Source organism: Trichechus manatus, unplaced genomic scaffold (assembly GCF_000243295.1).
Source record: "Trichechus manatus latirostris isolate Lorelei unplaced genomic scaffold, TriManLat1.0 scaffold00015, whole genome shotgun sequence".
Taxonomy (NCBI): domain Eukaryota; kingdom Metazoa; phylum Chordata; class Mammalia; order Sirenia; family Trichechidae; genus Trichechus; species Trichechus manatus.
Window position 1 is genome coordinate 23461838 of NW_004443951.1, and position 27602 is coordinate 23489439.

The window sequence follows — 27602 nt, forward strand, 5'->3', positions numbered from 1 at the left end:
AAAAAAAAAAAAAAAAAATGAGTGGCTTTAATTAAAGGACATTTATTTTCTCACAGTTCTGGAGGCTAAAAGTTCAAATAGGGTCTCTGTCAAGTCAATTCCTTCCTTGTCAGTAGCCCCGGGCGTTCCTTGGTTCCTTGGCATTTCTTGGCTTGTAGACTATCCTCCCACGGCATCCGTCTTCCCCCATGTGTGTTTGTATATATTCTGGTCTTTTTGTAATTCAGAAGTGATTAGGTTTAAAATTCACCCTACACTGGTATGGCCTCGACTGATTGATTACAGTACATTAGATTGCATTATGGAAAGTAATCTGCTCTGCCCAAGGCCAACTAATTTAATCACACATAACTACTCCATGATGCAACTAGGTTAGTGTTTGGCCAAACAACTGGGAACCACAGACTAGCCAAGTTGACACATAAAAGTAACCATCACAGGACCCAAGGGGTGGTAGAAGGGGAAGGGGCATGGAGGCAGGACAAGCTGAGTGTCAGGCATATATCTCTACTTCCCTTCTCCTGGCTTTGCCGGACAAGCCTGAGGCAGGGAATTCCCAAGGAACTGGACCAACAATTTTGTTTGAGTTCCAATCCCTTCCCCATATACCCATGTGCTGTTCTGGAGAGGATCCAGGTAAGGGAAGAGAAGACTGAGAAATCTTAGATACTGAGCTTCTTTCCTGGAGAAACCGAGCATTGTCAGAAGGGACTATTTAAGTTATTGGATTGGACTAAGGTTTAAACCAGAGTGGACATTTATTTAATTTTTCCCTCCTTCTACCCAGTGGGCAGTACCTCTTAAGGGATATTAAGTTAAACACAAAATAAAGAAACTACATTTTCCCTGCATAAGTAAGTTCTGTGAATAAAATTTCCAACCTCACTACAAATATTTCATCATCCCTTTGTGTCTGGCCACTACTCTCCTTTTAGCTATGAGCCCAACACCAAGAATGTATGACAAGCCACCTTAAACGATGCAAACTAAGACTGAGCAAATGCAGTTTAACAGTGCTACAGAGATCACTGGTGTACAGATAGCTATTTGAATCCTTACTTTCAATTCTTTTGGATATACGCTTAGGAGTGGAATTCCTGTGTATGAGTTGTAATTGACTGGATGGCAATGGGTTTGGTTTTTGTTTTTTTATGGTAGTTCACCTTTTTGAGGAACCACCAAACTGGTTTCCACAGCAGCTGTATCATTTTACAGCTCCTCCAACAATGAATGAGGGTGCCTATTTCTCCACATCTTCATTAACACCTGTTGTTTCCTGTTTGTTTGCTTTTTTTAATCATAGCTATCTTAGTTGGGGTGAAGTGGTATCTCATTATGCTTTGATTTGTATCTTCCTAATGACTAATGATGTTGAGCATCTTTTCATGTGTTTGTTGGCTATTTGTATTTATTCTTTGGTGAAATGTCTATTTAAGTCCTTTGCCCACTTTCTAATTGGGTTGCTTGTATTTTTGTTGTTCACTGCAGCACTATTCAGAGCCCTGGTGGCACAGTGGTTAAGTGATACAGCTGCTAACCAAAAGACTGGCAGTTCAAATCCACCAGCTGCTCCTTGGAAACCCTATGGGGCAGCTCCACTCTGTCTTCTAGGGTCAATATGGGTTGGAATTGACTTGACAGCAATGGGGTTTGGGCAGCACTATTCACAAAAGCTGGAAACAAACTAAATGTCCATCAACAGATGAATGGCTAAACAAAGTATGGTACATCTATGCAATGGAATATCACTCTGCCACAAAGAAAAACGAAGTCTTGATACATGCAATAACATGGATGAACTTTGAAAACATGCCGAGTAAAATAAGTCAGTCATAATGGACAAATATTATGAATCCACTTACGTGAAATATCTAGAATCCACAAATGTATAAAGATCAAAGTTTATTAGAGGTTACTAGGGGTGGGAGGGAGAAAGAAAAAGGAAATCATTGCTTAGGGGGCACTGAGCTTCTGTTAAGGGTGATGGAAAAAATCTGGAAATGGATAGTGATGATCGTTGCACAACATGATGAATAATTAATGTCACTAAATTGTACAGGTAAAATGTTGAAATGGCAAATTATATATATGTGTATACATCTATATAGAAAAGTCACCATTTTTTAAAAAAGTAGTTTAAATAAGGTGGCTAGATAATTTATTGGCCAAACTAACCCACTTGGGAGTGAGAGAGTGAGAGGGGATATTTTTTTTTTAATTATGCTGGGACAAAAGACCTAAACTGGGACTGTCCCAAGCAATCTAGTACGTATGGTCATCCAGCTGTAAAGGAAGTCACAGAAGGCAGGTGGGTAACCTGCCTTTCCATCATCCTATCCAAAAATCCCAAGAGAAATTTTGCAAAAAGCACATAACCAGCCAAATTTAGCAAAGCAAATATGGAATACACAGCACAGACTGAACTAGAATTCAGAAATATATACGAATATGTGCATGCATATGTATACGAGTATATGGATGCGTGCGTGTATGTGTATGCCAAATGGTTGGCTGACGTGGCAACAATGAAAAAAAAGGAACTGATAAGTTGATAGTTACTTACTGTAGCTCCAGCAAAACCTCTGGAATGTAGACATGGAATTCAAGGGACATCTAAAGGCTCTTTATGAAATGGGCTCCCTACAAGCCGCCCCTCCTCCGAGGTCACACACTGCATGGGTGGCCACACGAGGAGCCACACCCAGTACCCACGTGCTCACCTGATACTGTGGGAAAGTGGAGTGGTTTGTGAACACCGGCGGGGGTGGGTAGTTCAGGTTGAGCCACAGTGGCTGGTTCAGGTTTGCTGAGGTCAAGGCTGTGGCAAAGCGTGGGGTGAAAACGTTCCCTGTGTACTTGAGGTTGTTCTTGTCCGCCACTGTTCCAGGTGGGTTAACTGTTAAGTCACAGGAGAGGTAAAGTGTTTCAGTGACTGAGGCAGGGAAGGGCCAGGATACCGTCAGTTAACACACCTGCCCCAGAATTAATGTTCTCATAGAGGTCAGGTTCTTTGAGCTCTAAGAGGGTTCTTCAAAGTTCTGGTAAATTTCCAACTATGGGGAAACATCATTAGCTTCTACCTTGCCAATTTGGAATGGGTGAAAACCCCGACATGATCTGGCTTAGAGCTTCTTTTTCCATCACTCTCTAATGAAGGAGGCAGTTTAGCAAGGGAATACAATAAAACAGATTGCTAGGACTGTATTTCCCCTACTTACAAAACCAAATTCTTTCAAGTGCTTGAGAAAAATCTGGTTTTACACAAACAATTGCTATGCCACTGGAATTCACTCTTATCAAATTATTAAAGCAGGCTCCCTAAGGACATATATTTGGCAACACTGCAAACCTTGCACAGGTGATTTTATCTATATGGGAATAGTTTTTTTTATAATCTTTTAAAACATATAGCTCAGCTTGGCATGACCTCAAATTTGTCTGAATGAATGAGGGTTTGTTGAGTTGTTTCAGGATATGAATCCTGGAATCTCTCCCTCTACAAGATGTCCTGTGACCAGAACCAGAACAGGGTCCTCAGTTTCCCCCGTATTGACATCTTTTTTTAGAAAGGAGGTTTAACTAAAATAATCCATTGTAGAAGGACAAGGTAGAGAAACCAGGGCATGAATAATCTCAATCTAAAAATAATATAAAGCTATGGACTTTTCTTTGGCAACTCCACAGAATATGATATATGCTAGGTCAGGACTGTATTCAAAATTGACCACTAATAATGCCTATGTGACCCCTGAAAGCCAACCATTCATTTCTCTAGCAATTGTACTCCTAATAAGAAACGTAGGGAAAAAGGCATTTCCCCATTTTGTAGGTGTAAAAGCTGACAGCCAGAGAAAGACAGTGACTTGCCCTTGGATGAGACAGCCATTTGCTGGCAGAGCCATCACTGGGGCCTATGAGGATTTTCAGACTCCCTTCTTCCGCAGACCCTCCCTGGGTAGGGTCAGCTTACGTTTCAGCTCCAGCCCGTCCATCTCCACTTTGCTGCGAAGCCTCAGTTGCCCACTGGGGTTCTTGGTGGCCCCGAGGAACTCACAGAGCAGGTTCTTCTCGGCTGGCCATGCAGGCTTCTTGGTTGGCAGGGCCATGGACATGGTGCCCACTGGGTCCATGCAACCTTCCTCACCACAGCTGTCCTTCCGGCTCTGGGGCCACTGACTGAGGAAGAGGCTCTCTTGACCCCTGGTCAGTTCCTTGGCACCAGGGTTCCGTTCTACAGCAAGAGGAAACCTAGTCAGTGCCCTGCGAAGGCCAGGTGCTTGATGTGGGGAGTACCTTCTTGTGAACTAAGTGATCGGTCCTCCATAGCACACACCTGAGGCTGAGACCACTCTGGGGGCTCTCTCCCCTCCCTCCTCCCAGCCAAATCCAACTTCGGTCTTCTCCCTGAAGCCTTCCCTGACCATTGCCCATTCTGGCCTTCCCCTTTCATTCATTCATCCATTCAGCGGTCCAACCAACCATCCATCCATCTATCTTTCCTTCCTTCTTTCTTTCCTTCCATCCACCCATTCATCCTTCCTTCCATTGCTCCTTTCTTCCATCTTAACTGTCTTCCTTTCTCCCTCCCCTCATCTCTCCCTTCCTTCCTTCTTTAGGCCCTTTCCTCTCTCCCCAACCCCCAACTTTTCCTCCTTTGAACCATCCATCCATTCAATAAGTAACAAGCCCTGTGCTGGATACTGGAAATACAAAGAAGACCTGATTACAGTTCTTGCCTTCAGGGAGCCCATGGTGAGTGGAGAGACACACGTTCCTACAGAACACATGGTCTGAGCCACACAGTCAAGTCTCTCGTCATGGGCTCTACACTCTTGTCTCATTGCTCCCAAGCAATTCAACTAGTGCTCACTGGTGCTCACTCTTCAATGCCAGGCCCTGACCTGAGGGCTGGGGACACTGCAATGAATCAGAGCCAGATTCTTCCCTGCAGGAGCTCACAATAAGAAGAAGAGAGAGACATACCCAGAAGTAGCTCTGGGACAAAGCAGATGGGTATTGTAAGGTGACAGAGGGACACAGTGGGAGAAGAGGGTGACTGAGACGCTTCTGTCTGAAAAGGCCAGATGGATTCCAGGAGGAAGGCCTTATATGCAGGGATATGAGGGGGAAGGCACATCAGGCAGGGTAACTATGGGCAGAGGCATGGAAGCATGAAAGAGACACAGTGAGTCACTGGGCAGAAGAGACATGGGCAATGCCAGGTCCAGGTCTCTCTCCAAATACACCGAGCATTTCCCCAGCACAAAGACCCTGTCTGGGCTATCATGGGATCCTTCACAGCAGTGTTTTCCACACATCTATTTCTTTTTTAGCAATGGAACTCTTTCTTAAAACAAAATTAAGTGTGTGTGGGTGGGGGGGAAATATATATACAATTTTTTTTTAAGGCATTGCTCTGGTAGCAGTAGGGAAGAAGGACTTGCCCTCCCCCCAGCTCCCTTCACTCCTTGCCCAGCCTGGAGGTTCCTGAAGGTCTCTACAGAGACCACCCTGCTGGATGGCTGAGCACCACGCTAGATAAACAGCAGGCACCTAGGACCTCTCTGTAGGTGACCTGATCAGGGAACCTGTGCCCCAGTGTAATCTGTGGAGAGTGGACCTGATCCTACCACATCTTGGCCCCACCTGGGCCCAGCAGCCTTGGGGGCCAAGTCTGAGTGGGACTGGGCCTGCCGTCCTAGCGTCACCCCAGCAAAGGGAAGAGCTGATCTAGTCTGAGCCAGTTTAGGAGAAAATGACACTTTTAGCAAAACATGTCCCTAGAGTCTCTTCTAAGAGTTTCTCTGGTTGCTGAGTTTAGCCCCCAGCCAGTGTGCTGAAATAACAGTACTCATTAATAATAGCCATCTCCCCAGAGACCCATGCACCTGAAGAGATTCTCTCACACACATCTACAGTAGCCTCAAACGTGCTTGCCCGCTCACCCATTTACAAAGCACTCTCTTTCAACGTCCACATACACACAGCCTTACAGTCCTACAGTTTCCTTTGATGCACTTCCATGTACACAACAACACACAGGACACAAGCACAAACATGTACACACAGACACAGTCAGACACACCCATACTTGTAGCTTCCTCTAACAACAGCAAAGTTGCCTTTGGCACACCTTTGCCCACACTTGTACACACACCAACACACACATATGGTGGGGAGGGTAGGGAGGGTGGGGAGGGCAGGAATGCCTCAAACGCAGCAGCCCAATCAGTCAGAGGGGCACCCACATGTCCCTCTTGGAGAAAAACATGGGGAGCAAAGTCCCCTCCTCCCGCAGGGCTCAATTCTCTCATGCCCACAGCTCATCATCCCCAAAGAGGCCCCTGGCCTGCCCAGAACCCAGAGTCTAGCTTCCTGTCCATAGCTCTAATTCCTTGGCCTTCCTGCAATGCTCCAGAATGTTCTCTAAGGTAAGCTTATTCTTATTTTCTTGGGGAAATGGGTTTGGACTCTCCCCAATACAGGCATCTCTCAGTTATCCATCCATGCTCACAGCCAGGGATAATCTTTGTTTTGGTTGACATGGGTATGATCTGCCCTCCTACTGACTGCTGACTGTAGGCAAATGCCCTTGCCATCAGTCTGCCTTTGAACTATCCAGTCTGAGCGGTTGGATCAGAACAGTCCAAGATGCAGAATCCTGGGAGTGGGGTGGGGGAAATGTGGGAGATGACTGGATTTAATGGAAAGGATGAAGACTCTTCAATTATGGGATGGAAATGTACTTTTCAAGTTTACCAGGGAACACATCCCAGAGCCAACAGTCTGAATTGCTCCTGGGGAGTTTAGCCATCCTTCCCCCGTCCCAGGCACAGAGGACCAGGCCTCACTGCCAGAATAGGTGCCTCCAGGGGCCCCCATCGGAAGCCAAATAATCCCAGTTGCCAATAAAATTTCTCTCCTATCTAGCCTCCAATGCCCCTGCTGCAGTTTCACTCTGGATTCAGCTGGGCTAAACCCTTCTTTCAGTGCACTCTGGATAGCTGGTGAATTCAAAAAATGAGCCAGTTCCCAAATGGTGCCTATCTTTCTTCTCAAAGCATGTTGGACCAAGGCCTCCATGTATGCTTACGAAAGCTGTGCCCTGTGTGGGCATCCAGCAGAGGAAGCACATGAGGGCTGAACACAGCCTGTCAACCTCTACACCTGGGGGCTGTATCCACCAGAGGGACCGCCTATTCTTAATTTACACAAAGGTGTTTCAAGCGCTTGCTGCAGTCCTGACAGGCTTCCTGGCAGGCCCAACTCTCTCTTCCTGCTCCCAGCCATACTCACCTATCAAGTGATGCCCCTCCATGGTGGGGTCTGCCTCGGGCTTGGAACAGATCTTGGCAAACACCGGGAGCTGCTTCTTCTGAGTAGGGAGCTCAGGGAGCTTGTCCAGGGGTGCAAGAGGAGTGGGGGGTGGCAGCAACAGAAATGGACTCAGCCCCGCCGGCTCCCTGGGTCCAGGGCCACTGAACATGCTGTTCTGCAGGAAGTCCTTGATGACCTTCGTCTCCTCCAGTACCATTTTGTTGTCGGGGGCCTTAGTTTCAGTAGACTTCAGTGGGAACTGGGCCAGGAGCTTGCTGATCTCTGAGTTGGCGGTGTCTAGGTTGTGGCCCCCGTCTTCTGTCCCCTTGGCACTTCTGACCTTGGCAGAGCGCAGGATGCCCGTGACCGTAGACATGGCAGAGTCACAGTTCTGCCGGCTGCCGATAACGGACATGGCCACCTTCTGCTCCAGAAGCTTGTCACTGGTGACGTCAGAGGCTCCTGGGAGCTCAGTGCTGTCCACCACCAGAGGAGGTCCTAGAATGCAGGGAGTCGGCTCTCTCATTCCCTCAGGAGAGCCACCGGGTGCCTCCAGCTCACCCGAGCTCTCTTTGACCAGGAGGAGGTTCTCTTTGGTGAGGCTCAAGAACTCCTGCTCCACCAACAGGGAGATCTCATCTTTGCCAGTGTTGAGCTCCAGTGCTCTGCAAACAGGTCAGAAAGACAGAAGGTTTTAGTGCCAGTTTGCCAAGGGGTTGCTCTGCAGCAGGAAGCAGGTCCCAGGGAAAGGGGATGAAAGCATGACTGAAAGAAAACATGTTTCCAAGTAAGAGAAACCTATTGCTTTCTCAAGAGAGAAGATGTATGAACAAGTAGTGGGATCCCAAGAGGATTTGTGCAGGCCACCAGTGGGCTGCAGTACAGAGAGCAAGGTCTAAGAATTGGGATACCAGGTCGTTTTCCAATACTACTTCTTGCTGGGTGAACTGAGGCAAGTCACAGCTTCCCTGGGCCTTAGTTTCAGTCCATCCTGCCTGGTCAGTCATGCCCAGGACCTGCGGCAATGACAGACTAGAGAGGTGGTCAGTTCCCTGGGAAATTTTGCACTACAGCAAAGGGGTTGGGGCCAGTGCTTGGTGCAGCCCAGCTCCTCTCTGCAGACGGGCTGAATGAGAGCAGGGACTGCAGAGCGGGCAGCCCGAGCCCACACCCCACTGTTCCTTCTCAACTGTGTGACCCTTGCTAGGTCCCTCAGCATCTCGACACCCTGGTCTCTTCACCTGATTAGCAGGTATATTATAGGGCCCTCCTGATGGGGAGCTGTGAAGGTGCAAACCAGTAAGGACAGTGTCTGGCACATAGTAAGGGTGATACAAGAGTCCGCCTGGCTGGGCCCCTGGATCGTGGATTCCACACAGTAGCACCATGGATTAGTGTCCACCCTGGCTGGCATAGCCCTCTGACCAGATCATGGCCTCTGGACTGGGCCCTCTTCCTGGGTGGCACCAGCAGTTGGTTGGTCCCTGAAACTGACTCACAAGGACTTCCCTGGATCTAAGACCCTGCACCCTCTACTGGACCTGTGATGGCCAGCACAGGCCTGATGGGACCTGATGGGCCCATGGACTCTGGGGTCTTCATTGTTGGGGGGTAGCAATCCTGCTGGCCTGGCTCGAGCCCCTAGACTGCCCACCAGCAGCCATTGCAAGGATGCACCTTCCTCCATGGTGTTCCAGCTTAGTCACCCAGCTTAGAACCATCTGCTATGCCTACTCAATGGGCTCCTGTGAGGGGCAGATGAGGTGGTCTACCTAGAACATTCTGGAAAGTGCAAAGTACTCTGCCCCTGTGAGTACAAAAAGTGACGATAGTAAGAAGACATAGAAGGAAATTAAGAAAGCCCCAAGAGTGGAGCTTAGTTGCTGTGGCTTAGTCTTGCAGCTGGGGAGGGAGCCAAGGCCATGCCCAGGCCAGAGAGAAGGGAGGCCCAGTAGACATCCTGCTCTGACAACCCACTCAGAAGGAACAATGAGTCTCAAAAATAGTGATATGAAATACTCCAAGCAGAATTCATCATGCCTTCCTGGTAATGCTCTTTGCACAAGAGCACACACACACATATGCACACAGACAGATACAGACAAGCACATGTTTGATGCATACATAGGCAAAATTGCATGGGTATATGATAACTCATGTGTCACCATACATAGAACTAAGGGAACAGTCATTTGACAATCCAAGAGAATGAACACAGGCTTAGTCTTAGAGGCCTCCTGCTGGGCCAGGCATTAACCTTTTAGTTACTGGATCCTGATGAAGCCCAGGAGACCCTGCAGGAGGGGCTGGGTAGCCAGGCCACTTGGGAAGCTTGGGGAAGAGCTAGGTACCAAAGATATGAAAGCTTGTCAATATTCTAATACTTGATACAGGCGCACTCCTGAACATCAGCCCTGCATATAACCTCACCAGGATGACACACTTGAAGGCAGAAAGTAGTGTCAGGAAAAGCAGACTCCAGCCAAGCCCTGGCACCACCACTTACTTCGTGGCAGACCCTCGGAGCCTCAGGGTCTTCCCTGTAAGATGGGCGTGGCGCTGACAGCACCCATCTCATGGGGTGGTCGTGGGGAAGTGGTGAGGTGCCCATGTGTAGAGCTCAGCACAGCACCCTGCACGTAGGGCACCCTCAGCAGAGCGTAGTTGTGAGCATAGCTGGTGTGAACCGGGCCTGGCATGCTCCCTGAGGGTCATCAAGGCTGTGCATGAGACAAGGATAGTTCCTACTATTTTCTCTTTCCTTCCATCCTCTCTCTCTTCCCTGACGTCTCTCCTATTCCCTTCCTCTTACCTGCCTCCCATGTCTAGACTCAGATCTATAAATAGGCCCAACTCTCACTCCTGTGTCCCCTGGAAACAGTTGGAATCAGGAGTTTGCCAATCCATGGTCCTACGTTTTAGGTCCCCCCTCCTCTTCTTCTCCCACCTCTCCATCATCCTCAGAGCAAACAGGTGAGCCCCAAGTCACAGAAACCAGACATCTGAAGGACCAATTTTACCCTCCTTCCCTAAAAAAAAAAAAAACAAAAAAAACAAAACCTTGTAAAGCATGCTGTATACCAATAGTTTTTCTGAATTAGAAAGATTTCCCTACAATTATGTTAATTTTTTAAAGTTGTGATAATGGTATTCTGGTTATACTAAAAAAAAAAAAAGGATCCCTTATCTCTTCTAGATACATACTGAAGTGTGTACAGATAACATTATGCCTGGGATTTGCTTTCAAATTAATCCCTCATGGGGAGAGGGGAGACGGGAGGGGGTTCATTATATACAGTTCACTCTACTTTTGTCTTTGTTTGGTTTCTTTTTTTAAAATAATAAAAATGTTACATGCATGCACACAAGAGACTCACCACAGAACCCTTTAATGTATAAGCCCCAAGTAGCAATCAAAGCAGCTTCTAAGACCCACAGGGCCCTGAGGTCCCTATACAATTTAAAAAAAAAAAAAGCATGGGACAGTCCCTTTTTACCACCTGAGAGGATGCTCCTACCCTCCTCCCTCCTGGGAGCCAGCATGGCAGAGAGGAACAAGCAGGAGCATGGATCACCCGAAGCTGAGTGTAAATCTCAGCTCTGCTCCTCAGGAGCTGCCTTCTAATCCATCAAATGGGGATAACACCTACCTAACAAGGTTATATGGTAAGGATTATATAAGTTGTGCAACAGACTTAGTGAAAGCCTGGTGGATAGTAAGCCCTCAATAAATGTTCATGGAATAATTAATGTTATCATCTATGCTTAGATCTTAGTTACAATGAACCCCTATATGCCTCTCCACAGCTTCCACTCATTGGCACTAGTGTGCCTTCCAGAGCAATGATGAATAGGTCTTCTCCATGCCCCCACTGCAGCCCTTCTGGTGTTTGAGAAAACACTCATATCCCTCCCAGTTGCAACTATCTTCTTTTCTCCATTTGGAACTTACCCTTGCTTCACACTGGTTCTCATGGGATGCGGTTTCCAGACTCCTCCCCATTCTGGTGATTTTTCTCTGGATACACCATAGGGGTCAAAGCCAGCATTCCCAGAAGGCAGGCCCAGTGCCAAGAACAGCGGCCTCCTACCCTGGCTATGGGCACTACACGTGCCCCTGATAGGCTGCTCCAGGGCACCCAGCCTTCCCTAGGACCAGTCTCTGCAAACTCCTGCTATGCTTGCATTTGTCATGAATCTATAACAGGCCAGGCAGGAAGCCAGGCATCCACATATATCCTCACACTGAATCCTCTCCATACCTCTGGGCAATAGACAGTATCATCCCACTTTACAGATGAGAAAAGTGACTCTGAAAGAGGCTAAGGACCTTGCTACTGAGAAAGTAAAGAGGCTGACGTGAGGATATGGATAAGCCCATCTGCCTTCGTTAACTTCTCTCCAGCCCTGTGTTGGGCCTCCTTTTGTAGGTATAGTTATCGGTGAGGTCTCCCTGCTCTCTACCTGGCTTTAACTCTCCAATATGAATGCAATCACAGATATTGCTGGTCTCATCCCATCACTTCAGCTGATGGAGAATCATCCCGGTGAAGCTTGATCCCATCATCCATGGCATTAGCTGTCCCTGATAGCTATGAGTCAGCTGCATGTCTGATGAGTGTATCTTCTGGGTCTTCCACCAATTTACGGATAGAAATGTTGAACAGGAGAGAGACCAGGGCAAAGCCGTGGGGACCCTGCCAGAGACCATCCTCCCAGCCTGACAGTAATCCTGGATCAACACTGGAGGAATAAATCAATCCAGTGACTATCATCCCATCTCCAGTTCTCCATGAGAGCCTCTGTCAAATACCTCGCTGTAATCAAGATCCACCACATATTTAGATGTTCCCTGATCAAGTGTCTCCCCTCCTAGCCCTCTGCCCCCAAGAAAATAAGAGTCATTCTTATCTGCTTTAGAAAACTGCATGCCTGAATTGCTAGGACAGTCTCAGAACTCAGATCAAACCATTCCTCTGCTTAAAACCCTCACGTGGTTTCTCATCACAGGTAGGATTAATTTAAACCCAAACTCCTTCCCATGACCCACAGGGTGCTACACAAGCTGGCCTGGTCTCCCTCTCCCTCTTTGCCTCCCCCTTGTTCAGCATGATCCAGCCACACTGGTCTTCTGTCTATACTTCTATTCCTTGAAATGCTGAGTTCATTCCAGCCCCAGGGCCTTTGCATTTCCTCTTCCTTCTGCTTGGAATGCTCTCCCCCTAGATCTTCCCACGGCTGGCTCCTTCTCATCGTTCAGGTCTCAGTTCAAGTTTTATTTCCACAAAGTGTCCTTCTCTGCCCATTTTTTAAAGTATCCCTCCCCCTCATTACTAGGCACTCTCTACTCCATCAATCTATATTTTCTTCATAGTATTTATCACTAATTCATATTCTCTTACGGATAAAGTCTATACTCCCCACAACAATATATACTCCATGAGGGCAGGGACTGTATCTTGTTCATCACAGAAGTCTAGGGGCCCAGAACAGTGCTTGGCACATAACTCCCAGCTCAATAAATATTTGTTAAATAAATAAATGAACTAACTCATTTGCCTTTACCCTCTTCCATGTCTTGGAGCTCTTGGCTTCCCTGTTGCCCACTCTTGCTCCTTCTCCTGCTGAAGGACTGCCCAGCACCTCCCACAGGTTGCCACCTGTTAGGCTTTGGTTGCACTTTCTGGCCTCCCATCTCACGTCCCACCTCTGGTCTTGCATCCCTGAGAGCTGCTCACATGATCAGCCTGGCCTGGTCTGAACACCTCCAGCCTCCACAAGGCAGTTCCATGGGCAGGCCCCACATGGAACCTGCACTGACCCTCAGCAGCGATCACCCTGGGGCTCACAGAAAGATCTTTATTGCCCCCACAACTTTAATGTCAGGGTTCAACATCAAGCTGCTTGCCTGCATTTCCTGGAGTCTACCTTTTTTCCTCCCTTCTTCAGAAGTTTTGCTGGTCCTGGCACCTTTCCCGTGCTATTTGTTTTCTCCTTCGGGTTGGTAAAAACCATAAAATCTCTCACATACGCTAACGCAGTGAATCACTGAGGGAGGTTAACTCAGCTCCAGGCTCCTGACAAAGGAAGCAAGTCTGAATTGGTGCCGAGGCTCCGGCCGCCACCACCTCTATTTCACCCACCTCCGGAAATGATAGGTGTCAGATGGTGGCTCTGGACCTGGACGCTGTGTGTTATTTCTGCATTTGTGGTGTACGGAGTAGTATGAAAATAAAAGCCATTGACTGGTTGGCACCCCTTCCCAGAATAATGACTAAACAAGCATGCTGTTAGCTCCCCGACAGCAGTTCTGTGTACATGATAACACAGAGCAAAGATGAAAACTGCTATTCATCTGAGCCAAACAACAGAAAAATGCAAGCAGAAAATTGTTAGTGCTGGAGGAGGACACCAAAACAAATATTTTCTTCCAGCTATGGCATTTCAGATCAGCGACAAATACAGTAACCAGGCCCAGTGCCCAGGCAACATAGCTAATTGAAAAGCAAAGGAAGGGAATGGCTTCAGAGTCAGGCACAGACCCGACCTTGAATTGTGGCCCATCCATAGACTGAGCTGATGGCTTTGGGTAAGATTCTGACTTCTCTGCATGGGTGGAGTGGAACAACATAGCCCAGGAGTGAGGCAGAAACTGGGTGCAAATCTTCACACTTAAGGGTGGCCAGATCTTACCCACACTGCCTAGTATTTCTAAGCCTCACATCTTACTAAATAAAATAATAATAAGGTTTAGCTCATCAAGTGCTAATTAACATGCCAGGCACTGTGCTAAGCACTTTACATGCAAAACTCTTATTTTAATCCCTACAACAGTCCCAATAGGTAGTGCGATGGACTGATTGCAGTAATGGCCCCCATTTTACCACACTTTCATGTACCCACACCCTCTGGTAGCTCCCTCCCATTTTGTTCTGTAGCAAACAGAGACTTTAAGAGTGCTTGGGCATTATGGTCAACCACTTGTTTCTCTTGGAACTTGGCCACTTCCATATGAACAAGCCCAGGTTAGCCCACTTCACATGGAGGAAAACTCCAAGGTCCCTCAACCAACAGCCAGCTGACCACAGATGTGTGGGTGAGCATGAGCCAAGTTCAGCCCAGTCCAGTTCATCCCAGAAGAATCACCCATCTGAACCCAGCCCAAATTGCCAAACTATAGAAATGGAAGTCAAGTAAACAGTAGTGGTATTAAGCCACTAAACTTTGGGGTGGTTTGTTATGTATCAAAAGCTAATTGACACAGATAGATACAATTATCTCAATTCCATAAATGAAGGAGCCAAGGCACAGAGACGTTAAGTAATTTTCCCAATGTCACAGATTAAAAAGAACAAAGCAGGTGAACCCAGGCAATCTTGCTCAGATGCTATTCTCTTAACCACTAGATTATACTATTCTGAAAACTAAGACCAAAATGCTGTGTGGGAGAATACTGGGGGTACATACCTAAGTCAGGAGATAAAGAAAGGCCTCTCTGAAGAAGTGTCATCTAAGAGAGGTCCTAAAGGATAATAAGCATTTTGCCAGGTGAAGAATGCAAGGAAGCTTTCCAGACACAGGGAACAGCATGTGCGAAGGTCGTGAGGTGGGAAAGAGCTTGATGCATTGGTGGGACTGATGCACATATGAGAGAAGCACATTGATGGCAGGGGAGAGTTGCATGAGATGAGGTTAAAGATGGAGGCAGTGGTCACACCACTCCGGCTTTGAAGGCCATGCTAAAGAATTTTCTTCTAAATGCAAAGGAAAGCCATTGGAAAGACATCAGCAGGGAAGTGACAGGCCCTGACACCATGGGTGAGGGCTATTTCCCCCAGGGAGCAGCCCAGAGGAGTGACAGGAGGGGACTGAGGATAGAGCCAGAATCTATGATGTGTCCACTAGATGCCAGGTATTATACTTGGCACTTGTCCCCCACAACAGCCATGAGGGATAGGTAGCATCTCCATTCCTGTTTTAGAAAGAGGAAACTAAGGCTTGGAAAAGTTAAAAGTCTTACTCAGGTTCACCCCATAGAGGAAGCATTGGAGTGGGACTGGATCCCAGGTCCCTGTGGTTCCAAGCCCTCTACTCTTAGCCACTACCATGCACTCCCCAAAACAGTGGAGGTGGGAGAAAGAGCAAGGGGTTTGCAGTCAGGAAACCAGCTCAGTCCTTTCTGATAGGGTGACCCTCTGCAATTCACTTCCTTTCCCTCAGTTGTGGGGCAGGCCAGAGGCCAGGGAGCCAAGCAGGAACCAGGCAGGAGAAGGCAGAACTCAGTGGGCAGACCAGCAGGCGGCGGGGGGAACAGAGGGGTAGGGGGAGGATGGGGAAGCACCGAATGGGCCGAGAAATCCATCTTTTGTTCCCCAGTGTGAATGTCATAGCACACACTGTGCAGGGAAGGGACACGGCCACCTCTGTCAGAGCTCCTTTGCGCCTTGGGTCTTTTTCCATCTTCCCTCTGGTCCTGATCCAGGAGTCACGGAAATGCCTCCCCCCCATACACACACACAAACACACATACTGACACACACGCACACACACACATCCATCCAGACACACACCTCTCCACAAAAAAATACTCATTGCCATGGAGTCAGTTCGGATTCACAGTGACCCTATAGGGCAAGTAGAACTGCCCCATAGGGTTTCCAAGAACCGGCTGGTGGATTTGAACTGCCAGCCTCTTGGTTGGCCGCCAAATGCTTAACCACTGCACCACCAGGGCCCCACAACACTCCACAGCCCTGGGGAAATCTAGCAGGAAGAAGAGGAGCCAGGGAAGGACAGGCTACCGGGGAGGAGGGGGCAGTTGAGAGAAACTGCATATTCTATTGCCATCCAGGGCCATGATCCTGTGCCCCAAAGGTACCTGGGAACCCACTGAGCTCTGTATGCTGAGGTCTCTCTGGTCGGGGGGAGGGTGGTGGCGAGAGGGCTTTCAGAAAGGTTTGGCCTCCCCGCCCTCACCCTCCCTCCTGCTCACAGGCTGTCATGAGAATTAAGTGAGATGATGCATGTGAAAGCACTTGGTAAACTGTAAGGAGCGCTATGCAAATGTTAGCAGCTGAGGCTGAGAGACAGCGTGCTGTGGGAGGGCCAAGCCAGACTTAGCAGTCACACTGACCCCATTTCCATCACAGATCTGGGCTTTCTAATGATGTCAACTCGGGGAAGTCACGAAAACCTCAGTTTCTTCATCTGCAAAATGGGAATGGTGATATCTACTAGGGTTAAAGGGGATCAAACTGTGAAATCTCTCAGCTCCTTGAGTGCCAAACCTGGACCCTTTTTATCTAAGTTTTCAGCACAGTTCTTGACACCTAATAAATTCAAGTTTTTAAATGTTGCTGGCATGCACTTAGAGCTCAGTAAATGTCAGTCTATTTCCTTCCACACCTCCTTGTCAGAGCTGTGCCCAAAGCCTGAGGTTCCATTGTCTCTGACCCCAAAGGATCACAGAGCCCTCTATACATGCACAAGACACTTGCAGGCTTGCTTCAAATGCAGATTCCTGGGCTCTCTTGGAGAAGTGCCAATTCCCTTGATCTAGTACGGGACACAAGTATTTGCATTTTGAACACCCCTTACTCCCCCCTCCAAGTTTTGATGCAAATGGTGCCCGTGCCCGTGGAGACACCCAACCCAGTGCAAAATTCCCTTTAGATGCTTTCCAGCAACTTCCTGCCTGTCAGTTAGGACAGGTGGGGCAGCCTTAGAAGGCAGGATCAGCAAGTGCAAGTGGGTACCTCCAGCATTTCCCCCTCTTTGGCTCCCCTTCCCACTGGAGGGGGATAAAAGGAGCTGGAAAAACAGGGAGCAGGCGTGAGTCAGACCAAGGACTGGAAGGGGTGGGGTGGGGGTGACAGATTCAGTGAGCTGCGGAATGAGACAAGAAATGCTGGGGAATAAATACAGCAATAAAGGAGCTTCGGCTGGGAGCTACAGAGTGATTCTTATTGTTCAAATTATCTTTAAAACTTTTCATTTGAATCTGTTTAATAAGGGAAGGCTTACCCTAAGGAAGAGGTATTTTTTTTAATGTGACTTGGGAGCCGAATTGGAAAGAACGTTGCAACAAAGATATTAAAAAGGGGATTAAAGCAAACCACTGGTGGCCCATCTCTGTAGGCTCCCACAACCTGCAACAGAGCTCCCGAAACCATAAAATTGAATTAAAAAGGGGGACCCAGGAAGTGGAACGTTAATCATGATTCATCTTCCCTTCACCACTCATGGCTCCTGGTGCTAAGCAGATACCAAAGGGCTATTCTGAAGGGCTCCTGGTGTCCAGGAATGAGCTCAGGCCTTGAAGCCCCACCAGGTTCCTATTCCTGCTCTGTCCCTTCTTTGCTGTGTGACCCTGGGCAAGTTGCCTAACCTCTCTGAACCTCGGTTTCCTAATCTGCAAAATGGGAGTAATTGCAAACACCTACTGCTAAGAGTTGCTAAGACAATGAAATAAAATGAAAATTAAAATATAAAATATAAAACCAAAACCAAGCCAGTTGCCGTGGAGTAGATGCCAGCTCATGGTTGCCCCATGTATATCAGAGCAGAACTGTGCTCCACAGGGTTTTCAACGGCTGTAATCTTTTGGAAGTAGATTGTCAGGCTCTTCTTCCAAGGTACCTCTGGATGAATTTGAACTGCCAACCTTTTACTTAGTAGCTGAGCACTATACCATTTGTGCCACCCAGGGATAAGACAATGACATAAAAAGAAAATTAAAGTATAGTGCCTGGAATATACGAAATGCTCAAGAAAAAATCAGTTCCCTTCTCTTCAGCCAAAGAAAACTTCAATGTCTTAGCTTATTGATATTCTGTCCCTCTACCCTCTGATGACCATGACCCCTTGCTTGGATCCTGGCCACCTCTGGGCCTCATTTTCCTTTGGGTGATATTTTTATGGTTCATCCATTCATTCACTTCTTCATTCATTCATACATACCATATAGCCACCAAGTGCCAGGAACTGGACTGGGCACTAGGGGAACACAGCCTTTGTCCTTAAGGAGCTGATGGTCAAGTGGGGGAGGAGGATGTTGTCACAAGGCAGCAACATGTGCAGATGGTGCCAACATCTGGCAACAATGCGTGCCAGGTGACCACGTCATCAGGAGTCCCATGCCAACATGGCACTGACAGGTCTGATCTAGACATGTGTCCTCCCCTCAGGCCACTGAGCAAAGGAGAGCTGGCTCTAAACTGACCCTTCCACCCCATCACTCTCCTATAAAGACCCATACCGTGAAGCCCTCAGAGCTAGGCAAGTGTTTGTCTTTCCCAGTGATCTCATCTGCTTTCTTTTATTAGATATTAAAAGTTTTGGAAACCTCCTTTTTGCTCTGGCTGCCAAGGAGCTCATAGACAAATTCTGTCCTCAACTGAGTAGTTTCCCTTCTGGCATATGAGTCTTCTCTCCTCATACCATTCTTGATTACCTAACTCCTGTCTTTTTATTAATAATAACAATATTGATGATGATGATGATGAGCACGGTACTATGTAAGTTACATACATTATTTCATCAACCTCCATAACGATACTTTAAGATAGTCATTATTAATTTTTCCATTTTGCAGAAGAGGAAATTGAGGCCCAGAAAGTTTGAATAACTTGGTTATACAGCTAGGGAGTCTGCTAGGATTCTAATCTACCTGCTTCCTTATTTTACTGTATCTGAATCACCTTAAAATCCTTAGGGGCAGAATGAAGAAAACCAGAAACACAAGGAAAAGATTAGTCCAAAGGACTAATGGACCACAGCTACCAAGGCCTCCACCAGACTGAGTCCAGTACAGATAGATGGTGCCCGGCTACCACCACTGACTGCTCTGACTGGGATCACAACAGAGGGTACCGGACAGAGCTGGAGAAAAATGTAGAACAAAATTCTAACTCACAAAAAAAGACCAGAATTACCGGCCTGACAGAGACCAGAGAAACCCTAAGAGTATGGTCCCTGGGCACCCTTTTAGCTCAGTAATGAAGTCACTCCCAAGGTTGACCCTTCAGCCAAAGATTAGATGGGCCCATAAAACAAAATGAGACTAAAGGGGCACAATAGCCCAGGGGCAAGGACTAGAAAGCAGGAGAGGACAGGAAAGGTGGTAATAGGGAACTCAAGGTCAAGAAGGGAGAGTGTTGACATGCTGTGGGGTTGGTAACCAATGTCACAAAACAGTATGTGTACTAATTGTTTAGTGAAAGCTAGTTTGTTCTGTAAACCTTCATCTAAAGTACAATAAAAAGAAAAATCCTTAGGAAGAAGGTGGGATATAATTTTTTTCATTTAAATTAAAAAGAGGAAAAGAAGAAGAGTGAGGAAGAAAAAAATGTTGAATGGGGTGAACACTGAAAAATCCAGAGGGTGATGCACTTATTCTAAGTCTTAAAGGATGGATAGGATTTGGATAGATACGGCGAAAAGGCATTCCTGATAGTGGAGTAGCCTGAGCAAAGGCAAAAAGGTGTGTACCTCTTGGTAGCTCATCTTGATTTACAGAAAGCATGAAGGAGAGCAGCAAAATGGATCTAGAGATGCAGGCAGGGCCAACTACAGAGGCCCTTGAAGATGAGGCCCAAGAGTTCAGAGGACAATGGGAGCCTTAGAAGATGTATGAGTGGAGCTGTCCCTGTACTTCAGGAAGAGGAAATTGGCCAATGGTGGAGGGCGGTTTGGAGGAAAAAGGACCAGATGCGGCAGGATAAGATGTGGGGTGAGTGGCAGCAGTGAGAAAGAAGGGAGAGAAGGAGTCAAAGGCCACCTACAAGGCAGAAGGGACAGGGCTTGCTGACTGGCAGGATGTGAGAGGAGGCTGGATGAGGGAAGGGTCAGGGTGGACTTGAGCCTCTCTCTCCAGCACTTTCATGTACTATTTCACTTGACAAACAATGATGGGAGATGCATGGATGTCAACGTGACTGGAGTCATGGAAGAGGCTGAGATCCAGCACTGGGGAAGCTCAAGGGAGGAAGATACTTACAAGTGCTGGGTCTGGAAGCAAACTATTCCAGCCCGTGATCAGGGGTTATCCAAAATCATTCACAAAATATCGAGGATGTGCGTATGTGTTTCAGGCAAAAGGGTGCATAGCAGCTTTCCTCAGAGTCTCAAAGAAGTGTATGACCCCTCAAAGGGGAAAAGTGCCAGCCTAGAGCATAAGACTCCAAAGATCTTCAGAGCTGGCTTACATTTTAGAACAGCAGTCTGAGTTTCCATTTGTGAGTCTTGTCCTTAACACTCCCAGGTTTCAAGCTTTCAATAAATAAATAAATAAAAGGAGGTATATATTCCAGTCAATTTTTCCAGAAAAGTAGGGCTTAGCCAATTGTTTAAATAACATTAACATAAAAAATCAGTGTGTTAGGACAGTGATTCAAACGAGACAGCACCTTGGGTTTCCAAGTCTCACTGGCCCCACGAGCATAAGAGACTGGCTGCTGGGGGCCAATGATGAAGATCTACGAAAAGGGATACAAACAGTCATCTCGCCACACATAATCCCCTGAAGGCTGACAACCAGGAATTCATTTCTTTCTTTCTTTTTTTAATGTTTAAAAGGGTTTCTTTTCTTTCTGCAGACTTTCTTTTTACTTGAGTCTGGCTGGTAATGAGGCCCACCAAGTGTTTTCTGTCTGCACCGGCCTCTAGGGGTGAGTAGTACTCAGGTGGTGATCAAGAGCCTGGAAGTAGCCTAGGAAAGCTGACTACACCCAGCAAGCTCCAGGCCACCTTTCCACTCTCATCTACCATCCCACACCCTACACTCCACCTCCAGAGAACTTCACTTCCCTCCTCACATTTGCTAGATCCTTTCTGTAAGCTGTTCCTTCTCTCTTCTCAAGACTCAGCTCAGGAGTCATCGGCTATGGGGACTTTCACAGTTATAACTGATCACACCATCATCTGCTCCCAGAGAACTGTGTCAATGTCTTTCATCACATTCTCAGTGCAGGGGCCTCATTTGTTGACCCTTCAGGACTCCTCCTTCAGCCTCCTCTAGGAAGCCTTCCTTGAGCCCCAAGCCTAGGTCACGTGCCCCATAGTGTGCTCCCACGGCACTGGGCACTTCATCAGAGCACTTATTGTAATGTGGTGTGGTCTGTCTTTCTCAAGACACCGGCAGTCCATGATGGAGGTCAGAGTCTGTCTCTATCTTTTTCTCCACTGTATGTTTTTCACAGTGTCTGGCACATAATAGGTGCACAATAAATATTTGTTGAATGTTATTGTTGTTGCATGTATCTGTGTCCATCCCACCTACTAGACTGGGAGCTCTTTGAGGAAAGGGCTTCTGTCCTACTTGTCTCTTAAGAGTTTGTTGAATGAATCCATAAGCGAAGGAATTAACACACAGTCAGGGCAACTGAGTCAGCAGCAAATCCAAAGCCCCAATTCTGCCTACTCTGAGGCGGCAAAGTTTTAGCAATGAGAGGAATGAATTAGAAATCCTAGGATGTGGATCAGTAAGTGGTTTGCCACAATTCTCTAAGCCCAAATTTAAGACTATCTAAAAGATAACTGAACAAAATTCCAGGGTTTAACTGACAATAAATAAAACTATTGATTTTTCCCCATAAGCCCATTTCTCCCTTTCTTTCCCACCTCAGTAAATGGCACTACCACCCAACCACTGGCTCAAGCCAAAAACATTGCTGCAGCCTTAATGTCTGCATGTATACCCCAAACTATCATCAGCAAGTCTGTTAGTTCCTCTCAAAATATACAGTGAATCCCCCCACTTTATCCATCACTGCTGCAATCACTTTGGTCCAACCACCACCACCATCATCTCTCACTTGGACTGTTGCAGGATCTTCCTAAAGGTCTCCCAGCTTCCTCTCTCACACCTCTATAAACCATTTCCACACAGCAGCTGGCTAGATCTTTAAATAACAGTGAAGCTGATCATGTTACACCCACTTCCTAAAAACTTCCAAATGTGGGAGTCCCATAACACACAGAATAAAATCTGAACTCCCTACAGTGATTCCCAAGGCCTTCTGTGACCTTGTCCCTGCCTGCCTCTGGTATCAGTTTATACCATGTCCCCATCACTCACTTCACTCTAGCCATGCTGTCCTCATCAAAGTTCGCTCCCACCTCAGGGTCTTTGTATTTGCTCTTCCTTCTGTCTGGACACCCTTCCCCACATCTTCACCTGACTAGCTCCCTCTTGCCATCCAGGTGTCAGCTCAAATATCCCTCCTCCGAGAGGCTGTCCCTGGCCACCCCATCAAAAGGAGCTCTCTCTATTACATTACTGTTTTATTTCCTTGTTAGTCTTCATTGCCATGTGAAATTAGCAAATAAAATTGTTTATTTTTATGTGTTTATCATCTATCTCCTCAAACGAGAATACTGGTTCTTCTTACGTTCTGAAATTATCATACTTATTTATTTACTTGTTTTCTGTCTCTCCTACTAGCATGTAAACTCTAGGAGGGCAGTACCTTATATCCCTATCTCCTAGCACAGTGCCAGACACATAGTAGATGCTCAATAAATGTTGAACTAATGAATGAATGAATGAACTCAAAATGAGTCCACAGAGTGATGTAAGCTTGGGGAGAGAAGCAAATGTGATCTCAGTTGCCATTAATAGGAATACAGAATATATGAGGAGAAAACAGCTCTACTCTGATTGAATCATATCTGGATTACTGTACTTGGTTCTGGGAACCACACTGCAACAAGGACCAGCAGTGTGGACAAGAAACTGACCAAGTCGGCACATGTGGGGAAACTTTGAAAACCAGAGTTACTTCATTTACAGAAACGAGAAATTCTAGGAGAAATACTGTTGTCTTTTAGTATCTAAAGAGCTATTGAGGAAAAGAGAGGATAGATTTGGTTTGGAACTGTAAGAGAAAGAATCCAGACAAATTGGTATTAGATCGATAGAGGCAGATTTCAGATGCAGGAAGACAATGACGTTTTGACACTCAGGGCTCACAGCAAGGGAATGGACTATATTGTAAAGTAGTGAGCTCCCCATCTAAGAAAGTATACAACGGGATAATCAATTAGCAAGGATGTTGGGGTAGGGATTCAAGCAGCAGTAGATGGCCTCCAAAATCCCTTTCAAACTTAAGACGTCTGGGTTTCTATGACACATAGGTGCAGAATTCTGGCTAACAAGTGTGCTAGAACTTATTTATCTAGTTGCTCCACTAGCAGAAAATATCACCACAAATTAAGCAGTGGGGAGATTAGCTAAGAGGTGTCTTCTGAGCCTGGCATCCCAGAAATCCCATGGACAGCTCCCTGAATTTGAAATGCTATCTATGTGAGATCATTCAAAACATAGAATTTCCAAACATTTTGACTATCCAAAAAGATGCCTCATTTCTAGGGGAAAGACAGCCAACATTATAGCACAGTAGCTAAGACGGTCCTGAGTTTGAATTCTGAAGCTCCACCACTTCCTAGGAGCCATGGTGGCGCAGCGGTTAAGAGCTTGGCTGCTAGCCAAAAGGTCAGCAGTTCGAATCCACCAGCCAATCCTTTGAAACCCCATGGGGCAGTTGTATCCTGTCCTATAGGGTTGCTATGAGTCGGAATCGACTTGACGGCAATGGGTTTGGTTAGGTATGTTTGGTTCACCACTTCCTAACTGCAGGATCTTAGACGAGGAAATTAACCTCTCCAAACCTCAGCTGCCTCATCTGTAAAAAAGAATTTCAGTTAAAAATGTTGTTGTTGTTGGGCACCATTGAGTCAATTCCAACTCACAGCGACCCATGACTGAGTAAAACTGTCCCATATGGTTTTCTTCGCTGTAATCTTTACAGAAGCAGATCACCAGGTCTTTTTCCCCAGGAAGGAGGGTTCAAAGGCCAACTCTTCCATTAGCAGCTGAGCACTTAACCCTTGTGCCACCAGAGATCCTTATTTAAAAATGGGGGAAGGACAACTGAAATAAGAATGGCACCAATTTGATAATAACTGAAACTCAGTGACAGATACACAGACATTCACTATACTATTCTACTATCGTATGTTTGAAAAATTACATAATGAAAAATAGAAAAGGGGAGACTTTAATAATAGTACCTACCTCACAATAATTGTGGATTTAAAGCAATTATCATCATCATTACATTAGGAATTTACAAAACCTAATTATTACCATCAAAAAATCAAACCTGTTGCCATCAAGTCGATTCTGACTCATAGTTTTAAATATCCCATTTAATCATCCCAAAAATCCTTATGAAATGCGTAGTCATCATCTCCATTTGGCAGATGAGGAAACAAAGTTCAGTGAACTTAACTAGTCACGAATCCTGCAGTTGCCCCAGGGCTAAAACGTTATCTGAAACCAGAGTTATCTGACTCCACCATTACATAGCCTTTATTTCAATAATAGCTCTTTTTGTTCTACTTGGCTGAGATCTACATGATTATGATATCATTTATTCATCTAAGCCAGTGGTTTCCTAACTCATTCCTCAGCAGCAGAACCTTTTTTTCTGAGGCAGTCTTACTCAGAACTCCGGTAAGTAAAACACATAAAAGCAGAACTGCTCTGCTGAAGTGAGTCTGGGACCCAGCAACGAGACACTTGACTCCAGGGTGGCCCCGAAGCACCGTACGGTCTACGGAGCATAGTTTGAAAACCCTAGATTGAAGCCAACAACAAGAACAACGCAAAGCCTAAGAGTCATATAGTAAAATCAGCCTACATTTGTATAATGCACCTTTTGTTTTCCTGAGGTGGACAAGGCAGGGCACATGATTGTCTATTTGCAGATTAGAAAATCAAGGCCAAATGAAGTTAAGCAACTGGCCAAAAGTGCGCCAGTTCAATTGTCAGCCAAGCACAGACTGGAAGTAGAGTCTACCTCCATTGACTCCACGTGACCTGGCAGAGAGAGTGCCATCTACTGGAAATTGCTACTAATTCTTGGCTATCAGGCGGTGAGCACAGCCCTATGAGCCCCTCTGCCAAGGCCCTGTCCCTGAGCAGATGGCTATGGTGGTGGAGAGGGACTCAGTGTCACCGGAGGACCATTCCCATCAGAGCCATGTCACGTTGAGCGCAGGGCTGGGGAGGCAGTAATAGCCGACGTGTCTTTCACCTTCACCTGCAGCAAGTAGGTAAATGCAGCAGGCAGGGCAGATCTGTGTAGCAGTTACACTTTGCCTTTCTTCTAGCTCTTGCTTGGAAATCCCTGAATCCAGAGGCAGCTGATAATTGCCTGAATGGCTCCCTCACTCCACAGCATCTCTGAACCAAGCTGGAGCATGTGTTGGAATAGGTAGCACTTAATTATCACATAGTATTTAATTAGCAATTAATTATTAACACTTAATCCATCTGTAAAATGGGGACACTAATATCTGCCTCATAGAGCCTCTGGGAGGATTAATTAACGTTCACAGTCCACTTTGAAGATGCAAAACATTGAAGAAGTGCTCAACAGTGGCATAAATAACCACACTGGATTTATTTTCTTTTTCTAATGAGGTCCCTAATTCCTCTCTACATCTCTCTCTCTTTTCAATTTTCCATCCCCAACAATATCTGCCCAACTTTGCCCTGGTAGAGAAACATTTAGCTCCATATTTCTCAGACATAGGATTCCCCATCTAGGAAATGGGCTATTTACGGCCATCTTCCCGCACTTTAATTTTCTATTATGTCCTCTGAATATGTCAATGTTTTCCCAGTAAATATTTTGATGTGAGTTTTTGTGGCTTCTGTGGAGGCTGAATGGGACAGCTGCTCCCTGTATTAGGGAATTCCAGATGTGATTTAAAATTACCAGACTCATCTGTGTGAATGCCCAGCCTTTGAGGGATAGGAAGAGGGAAGGATCTTCTGGCTGACTCTGGGGAAAGCCATGGGCTTCAAAACAGATAGCCATCTAACCCTCAGCCTTGGCTTGGGTGGCTTTTCAAGGACCTCAGACCCAAACCTGGTTTAGCTCTGCCTTTAGGATGAAAAAACATTCCCTTAGTGGACTGGTGAAGAGGCAGCCTAGAATACAGCCCTGGCCTGATCCTTCATCCACAGCCATGGTCAGCTTTTCTCTAAAGGGTGGACAAAGCACCATGGTATGGGAGGAATAGTATACAGTATACAATAGTATACAATGGGCTAGAACATTCCCCCAGCAGGTCAGATCTCATCTCCTCCCTCTTCCCTTGATACCAACCAAGCAGGAAGACACTTACTCTTCTTGGAAGCTGAGCCCGTTGTCTCTCAGAGTCCCAGCCACGGGGGCAGAGAGCTGCTCCATCCAGGTCCTGGGCTGCAAGGCCTTCGGCAGGCCCTGAACCCTCTTCCAGATTTCATGGCAAGTCTTGTCTAGGCTGTCTTGGGGTGTGTCATGGTGGATCCAGATGTATCTGGGGAATGGGCCCAGGGCAGAGGGGCGCTTGGCCACTAGGGCCGAGGACGAAGGGAGCCCATTCCCACTGGCCATGCTCCTCCTCTCTCTCTGGAAGCCTCTTTGTCCACCCAGAGCTCCAACACTGGGGGACCATCCACCACCACCCCTCATTCACCAGAAAGGGAAATGAGGATGGGGCCTGGCAGAGGCAGGTCAGTTCTGTCTGCTCGTTGCTCCAGCAAGGTGACTATGTTCAGAGGCCCTCGATTTGGGTGTGAGTCGTGAGGAGTGGAGAGCTTTCTTTTGGGGAGGGGGAACTTATTGTGATTTGTTTTTATTTGCTCTTTCCTGACTTTTGCCCCCCTCCCCCTCTCCCTTAGTAGAAAATATTTAAAAGTCAACAAAAACCAGTAGCTTAGTAACCTTGGAATCCCCCGTAGCTCAGGAACCAGGCGCCTGGGCGGGCAGAATGACATCTGGGAACAGCTGGAGGGGGAGGGCTGGCTCTCCCCACAGTCCCTGGCACTCCCACCTTGCGACACCCCCCCGGCACCTTGCGGCTCCTGGGGCTCAGCCCATTCTCTCCCACTAATCCAGTGGATGACTGGTTAAGAGCCTGGCACTGTGTTAGACACCCTGGGGGCAGGAGGCCACCATTACAGTCTCAGCTCCGCCTTCCCAGGGACCCCTGCGCAGCCTGAGGGCCAACGGCCCCGCGTCCCCTCCCCCAGCTGAATCCCCTCTTGCTTGCCCCACTAGTCCCTGCCTGTCCCCCTCTCCAGCGGCTGTTCTGCCGCCCCCCGAATAGAAAACTTCAGCGGGTAAGTCTGGGTAGCGCTCCACGCCCTTCCGCAGCCTGCCCCCAGCACCTCCAGCAGTCACTTGCCACGTCTTCCGAACCGGGACGCGGGATGGGCACCGGGAAGGGTC

General features: G+C 47.0%; 1 protein-coding gene across 1 annotated transcript in view; it reads right to left on the minus strand.

The window, feature by feature from the left end:
• CUNH1orf94 (chromosome unknown C1orf94 homolog) overlaps positions 1–26843 on the minus strand; it is a 51099-nt gene extending 24256 nt beyond the window's left edge. The window contains exons 1-4 of the mRNA XM_004371969.1: positions 26515–26843; positions 7297–7982; positions 3971–4231; positions 2721–2896 (exon numbers count right to left, since the gene is read on the minus strand). Coding sequence (XP_004372026.1) covers positions 2721–2896; positions 3971–4231; positions 7297–7982; positions 26515–26843 — 1452 coding nt within the window. The remainder of the gene's footprint in view (positions 1–2720; positions 2897–3970; positions 4232–7296; positions 7983–26514) is intronic.
• Positions 26844–27602: the final 759 nt, after the last annotated feature.